General features: G+C 38.4%; 1 protein-coding gene across 3 annotated transcripts in view; it reads left to right on the top strand.

Annotated features, from left to right (window-relative positions):
- LOC121949835 (CUGBP Elav-like family member 2) overlaps nucleotides 1-9996 on the top strand; it is a 33279-nt gene extending 23283 nt beyond the window's left edge. For 2 of the 3 annotated variants that reach the window (XR_015777053.1, XR_015777054.1), the window contains exons 8-14: nucleotides 614-677; nucleotides 1959-2096; nucleotides 2739-2864; nucleotides 3397-3573; nucleotides 3696-3839; nucleotides 5259-5440; nucleotides 6373-9996. Coding sequence is in view for 1 of the 3 variants with exons in the window: in XM_088080399.1 (XP_087936525.1) it covers nucleotides 614-677; nucleotides 1959-2096; nucleotides 2739-2864; nucleotides 3397-3573; nucleotides 3696-3839; nucleotides 5259-5386 (777 nt within the window). In the remaining 2 variants the exon portion in view is untranslated. Of the gene's footprint in view, nucleotides 1-613; nucleotides 678-1958; nucleotides 2097-2738; nucleotides 2865-3396; nucleotides 3574-3695; nucleotides 3840-5258 lie in introns of all 3 variants that reach the window. The other variant, XM_088080399.1, reaches the window with a different exon arrangement.
- The last annotated feature ends 1209 nt before the right edge of the window (nucleotides 9997-11205 follow it).

Below are 11205 nucleotides of genomic sequence, written 5' to 3' on the forward strand. Positions count from 1 at the left end.
ACAAGATGGTTTGAGTTGCTCTATAAACCTTGTCCCTGCTTTGTAACTGCACCTCAAACTTAGACCCTATTTACACTTAGTTTCTTCATAAATATGATTTTATTCATGTGCTTGTGTTGTCTCATGGATAGTTTTCAACTAAAGTTAGCTAAACTGTTAACTGTGTAACATAACTGCCAAAGTGCATATGTTATTCCTCTGGTGTCTGTGGCTGTAACCCAACAGCTTCAGGTACATTTTCACCTCATCCTGGGCTGGATCAGAACTGATTTGCATGTCACCCACTAAAAACAAGATGGATTGCGATGAGAGATGCTTACATGTGGCTACGTGTGAATGAAAGTGTCTTAAATCTTACTGGGATCTAATCAGGATACAAGACACTGGAAGTAAAAATGAAGCCTAAATTGCCAATAAATTCTGTTTCATAATCATCCCATAAACAGACCTACGCATCACTTACTAAAAAATGAGTGTATGTAGGTCAAAATTACAACATCCAATCTTATATCTATTGGCAGTACAAAAGGAGTTGTGATTATGCTACTACTCTGTGTTCCCTTTATTGTTAATTCTTGAATTCAGTCTTTCTTTCTTTCTGTGTCCTCAACAGCTGCTCCAGCAGGCCACGTCTACCAGTAACCAAGGCAGTTTCAATAATATGCAGAGGCTAGGAGGTAAGTTCACCCTCTCAGATGTCGAGAACGCTGCTCTTAAGTCGCCCTCTGTAAATGAACAAGCCGACACTTTTCATGCCGACAGCCTTGTGACTCAGTACCTGACGCCCACATGGTTTTAACTGCCATAAACCACATGACTCTGTTATTCCAGGCCTTTGCAGGCTGCTTTAAGACAAACAGACAAATTAAAAAGCAATTGACCAGTGAGGAAAATTGTTCAAAGTGAGCAACAGCACACACCATAGCCATAGTGGGGCTGGTTTTCCATGTTGAAATATAAATTCAGGTCTAATACTAAAACCAATATGCCATTTTCCCATTGGTATTTTAAAAAGTACATTTTTTTAATACAACACAGAAACTGAATAAACACAATGTTTGGGGGTTTTTGGTACAGCAATGTTAAACTGAACACATGTAATGACTGATTTTACGAACAAAACATTAATAGATGATAAAAAAATATCTTTCTGTGGATGGGTTAGATGATAACTTGACTAACAAGAATAGATGGAAAGCAGTGAGACTGATTACCACATAATATTCAGGCAGCTAGAAGAGACTGAGAGAGGGAATGTGTTTTCAATTGATAACATAATCCCAAAGTGGCATCCCTTCTGCAAATATGTACTCTCTAATGGGAATTGATGTGATTTTATTCCTACTTTTTTTTTATTAATTCCCTTCTTGATTCCTGATCAAAATATAGGCCTACACAGGTTTTCAGTGTTGGTGCAACTTCAGCGCAACTGTCTCAGTATCTCTGAGTAGAGTCTGAGCACAGTAAAGACATAATGAGAAAATATTTGTGTGGCATCTGTTTTCATTTAGGTTTTCCTAGTCAAATGAAAAACCTGCTAAGGTGCCTGCGCAGTGCTAATGTTATTATAACAGGATATTTACCCTTGTTAAACGACAGTTTAAACAGCACTGTTGTCATCTTTCTTTATGAAATGAAGCTACACTTTGCACCATTTCTTCCTCTCCACCACGACTTCTTGTTCTAAGTTTCCAGCAGCTCAGACACCCAAGTTTGACGTCATTATTTTGCAAAGTCCTGCTGTGAGAAAACATGCTGGCATTGATAAAGGAATTAATGAGCTCAGGAGCGCACGATTCTGATGGATTGGACAGTTTGGAACCAGTTCTCAACTGGAACTGGTTCGCAATTCCTAGAAGTTTGTCTCTGTAAGACTTTCTGCAAAGGTGCCTGTTAGGAGAACTTGAGCACATCTTTGGAAGTCTTTGATAATCACATGAGTTTCTTTGCTCTCGCAGCAGGTGTAAACCCCCTTCAGCTGCAGAACTTGGCCACATTAGCTGCCGCTGCCGCGGCAGCCCAGAGTTCTGGCAGCCCGACCTCCACCAGCGCCCTGTCTGCAAACAGTGCAGCCCTGGGAGCCCTGGCCAGTCCAGGTAATTAAGCACAATCTGTAGTATGTGTATGTACTGTATATACAGTGTAAAGCACCCAGTGTGACTAAATCCTTTGATTGTGGTTATTTTAGTTCAGTTACAGTTCCTGTTGATGCTTGCTGAGTGTTGTTTGCTAAATTCAGCTGTCTGTTATCTTAATTTCTTCGCACATAACATGTAAATCTAAGTGTAAATAAAAATCCCTGATCCACTCAGATGAACATGCATGTTCGCCCTGTGGCTGCTGTGATAGTATCAGCAAACTGCTCTGCAAACCTCCCTCATCTGCTATTTGCCTAACGGCCCACAGCCATTCCTCATTTATTTTATGGGAGTTAATCAGCCACATATAAAATTTTATGAGAGCCCCCATTTCCCTTTAATCTGTGTAAATATACATTGGCTCCATCTGTCTGAGTTTAGCATATTGCTGCTGTGTTAATGACCTCTCCTCATTAAGAGACAGATTTTTAACTGGCCTCCTCACTGCTGTGTCATCCTCTCATAACCGTAACAATTTGTGGCAAAGATGCCAGACGTTTAGAGTGATAGGAGGTGTTTTGAACATGAGCTAGTCACCTTGTGATTTTCTTTATGTCCTTTTTTACTAATGTTTTATTTTTTAATTGTGTCTCTTAACAGCCGGCTCTACTGCAGCGTCCAGTGCGGGTGCTGCCATGAACACCTTGGCATCTCTTGGAACCCTGCAGGGTCTTGCTGGGACCTCTGTGGGCCTCAACCTCAACGCTCTCACCAACAGCGTCAGTGGTAAGGCTGTCATTTTGTTAATGGCTGCATAAAAGATCAAAGAAAGCTAGTTGCTAACAGTTGCATACTAAGGTCTATGTCGCATTAAGATATTTTTACTACTAGAGAGCAGAAAGACTTAAAAAGCTCATGCTGCTGTGGTGCTGCTGCGTGTTGCACATAAACTTAGTGGCCATTTTGTCAGGTATACCTGTAAAATGTTTTGAAATTCAGTATAACAACTTAGCCATGAATTCCTCTTTGACAAAGATAATAATGTAGAATTATGAGAGGTATTAATTTGGCTGTATGTTTATTATTGAGGTTGTAGTTTGCAGTGGGGAAAAAACATGAAGGAGGAAGCATATAGGAAATGAATTCAGTCCAGTAAAGCACCACCACTACTTACAACCATAGTAATAAATTATTGTAAAAGTTTATTTTTCTGCCTCCTGGTGGCCAAAAACATGTAACTCCTCAAAATGATTTCCTACAACTAGTAAAAGGTTTGAAATCTGAGTGTACAATGTGTTTGTTTATTTCTGTTTTACAGGTATGGGGGGCATGAATGGAGGACTTGGAGCCTCCATGGCCAACGGGTCAGCAGCCAGCTCCATGGACGCTCTGACCCAGGCCTACTCAGGGATGCAGCAGTACACAGCCTCAGCCCTGCCCTCCCTCTACGGCCAGTCTCTCCTGCAGCAGAGCATGGCAGGCAGCCAGAAGGAAGGTGATCATGATCGCTTTTGTTTCCCACGTTAAACCGTTCCCATGATTATGTAGTTGTGTCTGTGTGTGAATGTTAAAACAAATTTAACTTGAGTGTCTAATTGTCTGATCCAATGGGAGTAGGGCCAGAGGGCGCCAACCTGTTCATCTACCACCTGCCCCAGGAGTTTGGGGACCAGGATCTTCTTCAGATGTTTATGCCTTTTGGAAATGTGGTCTCTGCCAAAGTCTTCATTGACAAACAGACCAATCTGAGCAAGTGCTTTGGTAAGTGTGTTATATCTGATGTACCTGATACATTGTGTTGTGGATATTACGCTGTTACGGTGCCACCCAGCATCCCGCTGAAATAAAGCTGACCCGTATAGACCTACAGTAAACCATATCCATGCACACATCTTATTTTCTCTCAAAAAAGCAGCACGGTAAACCTTTCTCCTCATTTATTTTGCTCATTTTGAGGCATTGCCTTCCCAAATAATGTTACTTAAAAATGCAGTGTATTTATGTTTGCACATAACTTTGTTTAATCTTTGCAGCTCTAATTTAATACTCATGTAAAAACAAGAATGTTGACACAGAAATATTTTCTGTTTAAACAGATTTATTATATATTTCATTTAATTGACCACAGATTCCAGGATTGTTTTTGTTACCATTTAAGTTATAAGTGTTTTTTTTATTTGTTATGTATGTAATTTGAATTGAGTGCAGTATTGTGGCTTGAACTTATATATAGATTATATGATAGAGAACTCCAGCTGCTTCAGGGGCTTTCAGTTTTTTATTCTTAATAGATGTCATAACCAGCTTTTTAAAACGCTCATCAATTTATATTATGTATTGGATTTTTTTTTACTGCTGAGCCAGTAGTGAGACTTTAGGCAGACCGGGTGCATCAGCACCATGTAAATTTCATGTATATTCTAAAACTGTAAATTAACTGGTGTTTAGGAGCATGAAATACTCTTGTGTTATGAAATTATATGTTCAGTTGCTTCATTGTAGTCTCATTTTTTTGGTCTTAGTCTTAAAAGGACAGTTCAAGTCAAATTAATGCATATTTTTCCTCTCACCTGTAGTTAGGGCTGTAACTGATTTCAAATCCCCCGAATCAATTGAAGTCTTCAATTGGCTTTTTTTGTCCATCCTACAGTTCAGATCCCAAAGACTCCCAAAGAAGATTTACTATCATAGATGACAAATAAATGAGCAAATTCTCAAATTTAAGACGTACAGTGAAAATAGTTCGAGGTTTGTGGATTATCTTGAGTTTGCGCTTTGAGCGCCACAAGCCGAGCGCCTTCTAGGTCCATTATATTGGAGAGAGGGCAGACATCTTTATGGCTGATATCTCCAACACTCTTATTACTCACACCAAAACAATCTAATTTGAGAAATAGCACTATGGGGAAGAGGAAGAAATTGATATTTGATTTGGGGGTTGACTTTCTCTTAAATTGTAATAGCTTTCCTTTTCCAGAGGATATTCAGTAATTCTGTCTTTAAGACAAAAAAAAAAATCATACACCACGCTCTTTAAATACAGGGCAGTATCTGGGAAAGAGATTGATAGCGTGTGACAGACAGTAGTTGGGCTGAATGCAGTTTAATATTTGAAGCGAGGCTGTTAAATTGCTATGTAAATGTATGTGACATGTCTCCTCCACCCTTTTTGATTCTCAGGGTTCGTCAGCTATGACAATCCGGTGTCTGCGCAAGCTGCCATCCAGGCCATGAATGGTTTCCAGATCGGAATGAAGAGGCTGAAGGTCCAGCTGAAGCGCTCCAAGAACGACAGCAAACCCTACTGATCCTAGCCCCGGGGCCTTCCCCCCCTCCCCAGCTCTAATGCTAGCACTGCTAGGGTAAGTTCACCCTCCAGCCAAGGTCACCACAGCAGAGACTCAGTGGGGCAGGGGGAAAGGAGCCCACCACAGGAGGGAGACTCACTCTATTCCTAAAACAAAAAAAATAACAAAAAAAACATGGTTGCAATGATCTTTCCACATTTTACTGTGTTTCATTCCTGCGGTTTTATCATGTACTTTGAGTCGGATTAAATATTTTAATGTATATGATTATTTATGACTATCACTGGAGTCAGTGTTCGCTGGAGGTATTTTGTGTCACTGTAATTAGTGGAGAGCATCAGGTGTGTTTCCATGCCATTTCATTGCCTTCAGGTCAAGCTAGACAGGTTGACTAAGGATCAGTTGAAGGGCTGAAGCCAGTAGACCCCGAGCCCCGAGCTTCAACCTGCGTTTGGCTTTACACGTGTAGTCTGTCTCGTTCGTTTGTCATTCTTTATGTGAAAATCTTTTGCACTCTCCAATCTTTGCTCCCCCTCCCCCGATCTTTCCTCCTTCTGTCACCCACTCCTCCTCCCCTCATTATCTAAGCCATGTTGAGCTAGGCTACCTCTCTCTTTCTCTATTAACAACCTCTTCCAGTCATTCCATCCATCCTCCAAGTCTCCCACCAGGGGGGCTGGCTCTAGATGGATCTCTTGGGTGCCAAGTATACAGTTTGTGCATGTTGGAGTCTCTGCCATATGTCCTGGTGGTGTCACCTCCTTAAATCTGTGTTTTTTTGTGTGTCGGGGGAGAGAGGGGGGGGGAAATGTTTACCGCACTGTCCTTACTGTATGTGGTGATTGGCATTGTTTTTGTTGTTTTTTTTTGTGCCTCACGGCTAAACGATTCTTGTGCTGTGCCCCTAACTTTCTCTCCTCTGTGTCTTCTCTCTCTCTCTCTCTCTCTCTCTCTCTCTTCCTTTCGTGTTTTTGTTCCTTTTTTAGAACAAATCTCCATGCCTGTTTGCTCATCATTAGCCTAGCATGTCTTCATGATGTTGAAAGCCAAGCCAAACTCCTGGCCTCATCATCCCACCATTGTCTGTGATGTCTCTCTAAGCTCGCCTGACCAATACCTGGCCACCCACTGACCCCTGACCTTAGCTCAACCTGATTTTTCTGCATGTGTATTCATTTTGTTTTTGGGTTTTTTTCTGTATAGAAATGTGACAGGTGGGAGAGAGGTCAAGCAAATCAATGTGAAAACTTACCTGCGTTGAATTCATTTAAGAGACCTTTTTTTTTCCTTTTTTTTTGCGAATGTTTTAAAAACCTGTGGGATTTCTAATTTTTTATTTAGCTTTTTTTATGTTTCTTTCTTTTTACCTCTCTCAGTAAAGTTCACTTGAAAGTTGAATACAGGGATTGGCACACAGCTGTGCTATTTGGTGCCATTAGCAATATGTTGGCTTCTTAAAAAAATGCTACAGACCACTTTCCAACACTTTTAAAAGTCTGACCAGTAAAACCCCTCTCAGTGCTCTGTAATGATTTCTACATTTTGCGGGCAGTGTGAAGATTTACACCAAGGCTATTTAAAACTATATTTTCTTTTCATTTACAAAAAAAATATCCAGTGTATTTACCTTTTTTTGAACTAATGATGGCACAATAAAAAGGTACATTTGCTCTGTTTAGAGAAATGACTACCTACATGAGTCAACTTTTTTAGAACTGATTCACAAATAGACAATCTGTGGTTTAAATGCACACTTAGATTACCTATATTTTATACCATTGAATCTATAGAAGTTTAACTAACAGAACCCAGGCAAAACTTTGGGTTTTTTGTAGATTATGTTGTAATGTCATCTGTGTCGGGGGGGTCTTCAGTGTATTACATTTTTAAAGAGGACTAAAAATCAGTTTGATCAGCGTGACAGTTTGAGGGTCATTTCTAGTAAATTAAAAACACTTTAAGTCAAAAAATTCCTCTGCATTAATTGTAATTTCTGCGGAAAAGTACTTTTTTTTTTCCTTGAGGGTCACAGTATGTAGACTTTTTTTTTTCTCCTGCGTTCAAGATAAAGTTAGTGTTCAACTTCCACGGTACGTCTTGTTGACTTTCTGTGAATTTTTTCATTAATTAATTGATGGATGTTTCACTTTGGTTTAGTTTGGATGCCTCATATTGGTGAAAGATGGTGATTTACAATGTCTGTTAATCATACAGATGCCAGACAATGTCTTTTTGTTTTAAGTTGTTGTTAAAGTGCCCATGTGTCAAACTCAGTGTTTTTGAATTCACACATTTTTTCCTGTAATATTACCTAGTTTTCTTTACACACACATGTACACAAACACAAAACACTTTCTGTGGTTGCAAAATGTGGGAGCCCCTGAAGAAGAGATCACATGACACACGACCTGTGGGTCTCTGCACATTTTATACACACACACACACACACACACACACTCTTGCTTTTTTTATTTTAGTTAATTCTTTTAAGTGACTTTCAGAAGCACGTTTCAGTCGATGCACAGCACATTTCTAACTAAATCCACCACAAAATAGTGTTGGTTTATAAATACATTCCATTTTTTCAGCACAAAGTTTACACGTTTTTTTTACCGGGGTGGTATTTTGTCTGTTGTACACGTTGTGGAGACAACCCTGGTAAAATAACAACCACTTCACCCCCAAAGAAGGGTTCCCTAAAGCTGCGTACCTGATGGCGCTGAAGAGTAGTCAACTCAGGGGCTTTTTTTGTGTGTGAAAACGAGACACTCACACAGGATTACGACACAAAATGCACAGTTATCACCATTTGACCTTTTCGGTTTGGATTTTTCTTTTTTTTTTTCTCTCTCAAAATGCATAAATATTCCAAAAAAAAAAAAATGTGTAAAAAGAGGTACCAAATTTGAAACAGTGCTCGAGGAAAGTGTTGTTTTTGTAAAGGAAACGTTAAGCACAATTGTGGGAGCTAATCACTTTTGCAGAATGTTGTGTGTGTGATTATAATATCCAAAATTTTCAAGGTACCACTGATTTCACTTTTTAATATGGGCATGTGCTTTTTACAGTGTGTTTTTTCTATCCAAATGCAATACAATATTCAAAGTGCCATATATACGTCTATAGAAACTGCCTACACATCCTTATCAGGCCTTGGTTTAGAGATTGCTGCAGTTCGCCTTTTTTGTCTATTTATGCCAGTGTCATGAACGCTCTTTTCACCTGCTCATGTCCCCACCCTTCTCCTCCCCCCACTCTGTGTGTTGAGTTATTGGTAAATGTGTATTGTGATGTACTCAATTTGAACAGTTGGTTAAAACAAGTTGTAGATAAACAATAAACTTCCCTATACATTTGAAGGTTAAACCTCTTTCTTAGTGAGTGTGAACACATGTACCGTAACACTTCGCAATACAACTGGAGACCAGGATGTGTCGGGGAATTTATTTTAAAAATCAATTTAAAAAAAAAAAAAAAAAGAAGCTAAAACTCAAGTTGAAAAACAAAAAAACGACATGGTTGCCATGTTAGTGAAATCTTTACATGATGTGTGTCAAACACTGAAATGCAGATCTGTGGTTGGTTTGCAGTGTATGGTGAAGTGTTACTGTGAATGAATATTTTTTTTTAAAAAAAAGCACAATGTACAGTCCACAGCGGTCCGAACAGGAACTTGACTCACTTCAGGGGCTTCCATCACAAATCCCGTTCAAGCTCTAACAATCACTTTCTCTGTTCTGTTGTTTTCATATTCTGAAGTGCTATTTTTTGACAAGTGTGGTAGCTTTGCATCTCTATAGATATTGTCTTGATCCAAAAGAAAAGAAGGAAAAAAAAATCTTTTCCTGTGTTATTTTCTTGTCTGATAATCGGTAGGACTTTGTTCATGTTCCACCAATAATTTAATAGATGTTTTGTCTTGATGAAAGCCAAAGTGGGTGCATCTTGATGTGATCTGTATTATACATACAGTAGATTTTCTTTCTGTTGAGTCAATATCAATTTTTTGAAACTGGGTGGGATTTGAAAAAGAAAAAAAGAAAAAAAAAGACATACACAGGCTTTCCAATTTCTACAACTGGTTGTTCATATGTATTTTGTACCAGTGAAGCTTTTTATATTGGAAATTAAAGAAAAAAAATCTATATTGGAAAAAAATTGTCTGGCCTCTCAATGTGGCCTCGCCTTGACCAGGTCTTGAGTTTGGCCTCTTGGTGGTGTCAAGCAATTTTTTTTTTGTTTGTTTTTTTTGTCTCTAAAAGATGCCTGATTTTGATTTTACTTGGATCTCTACATGTTCCTCACTTCGTTAATTTCAGTTTCGGGGGGGTTGGGATCCTCTAAATCGTGGTAAGTTTCATGTTAGTATTTGTGCTGTCCACATAGTTTAATGGTCATCAGGATTTCGACAACTTGTGTGGATAATTGTCTTAGTTGAAGAGTTAACTATCTGTTTAGTTTGAGCCTTGCTTTTTACCTGTGTAGAGTTTTCTGTTTTTTCCCATAGCGGAGTGTGTAGCCGAAAGACTCTGTGTTCTTTTTTGGTCAATGTTTGTTCATGTGTGGTGTGTTTCTTTGCCTCTGTCTCCAAATTAAACCATTTCCCCTAATATGGACTGTGTGTCTTTGTGTGTTTGTGCTCGTCCAGTGTTGTAAAGGCATTTTACAAACCACCCCTCCCTCCCCTGTGTGTCATGTCTCGCTAACTTGTTTCTCTTTGTTGTGCTTCTCTTTGCTTATTTCTGAGCGGTGGCAGATGAAGGTTATTTTAGGTTTATTTCAATCTTAATGTGAAACTTTCAGGTGTCTGATGGGCTGAGGGGGGTTAGGTGTGATTATTTGGGGTTTCAATTACAAAACCCCATTCTTGAGTTAACTTGGGGGTTCTTATACATCCTGTGAAGCTGCACCTGAAGGTGTTTCCACAAATAAAGGAACATTATAAAAATATAACCTGCCAGTATAAAGATGAATTAATAGCTGTAAACACCTTGAGTTTAAACTGGAAAATTAATGCTTTTACAGGGTGTCAGCAGGTCTGTAAAAAGTCATCAAAATATCTTTAATTTTATGAATATTGGGCCTTAAATGTTCTTAAATATTCTTAAATTTGAATGTGTGAGGTCCTAATTACCACAAGTAAGCAAGTAATTTGAAGATGAAGGAGTGCCCATTTACAGCATTATAATCTGGGGGAGATGCAAAAATGTTATTCCTCATCAGTTTTTCCTCTTTTCATACAACTTCACACAGCTGAAGTTTCATCCCCCTAATTCTAACTATAGCATCTGAAAGCAACATAACATAACTTAGGACTTTATGAATGCTTCTACAAGGAAATATTTTCAAATATCCTATATTATATCAGAAAATAGGAGAGACTTTTTTTAGGTCGACTTACTTCATATCTTAGCATAATGTGGAAGCATTAAAAGATTCGAGGGCTTTTTGGGTACAAGGAACAAAGAATCAGAAAAAAGTATTGGCAAGTTTTCACTTACATGAATATGCCTTGGCATTTGATTAATAGATTAATGAATAAAAAATTTAAGAGGAAATAAATATAAAGGCAAAGTACTGAAAAAGTCCAGAACATAGAAATAAAATAGAAAAATTACAAAAAAGGACAAAAAGAATAAAGATACTTTATACTATAAAAATATCTACAATATAGCTGTTTTAGAGCAAATTGTGCAAATTATAGCAGCATAAGGCAAACTAATACACTTACTTTAACAGATGATTATCTTTTAAGGTCCTTGAGAAAAGTCTTGTAGAAAATAAAAAGTGATTTTCAGTTCAGAAATAAGCGTCTTAAG

This window comes from Plectropomus leopardus, chromosome 7 (genome assembly GCF_026936395.1).
Source record: "Plectropomus leopardus strain MGB_pleo_1.0 chromosome 7, ASM2693639v1, whole genome shotgun sequence".
NCBI lineage: Eukaryota > Metazoa > Chordata > Actinopteri > Perciformes > Serranidae > Plectropomus > Plectropomus leopardus.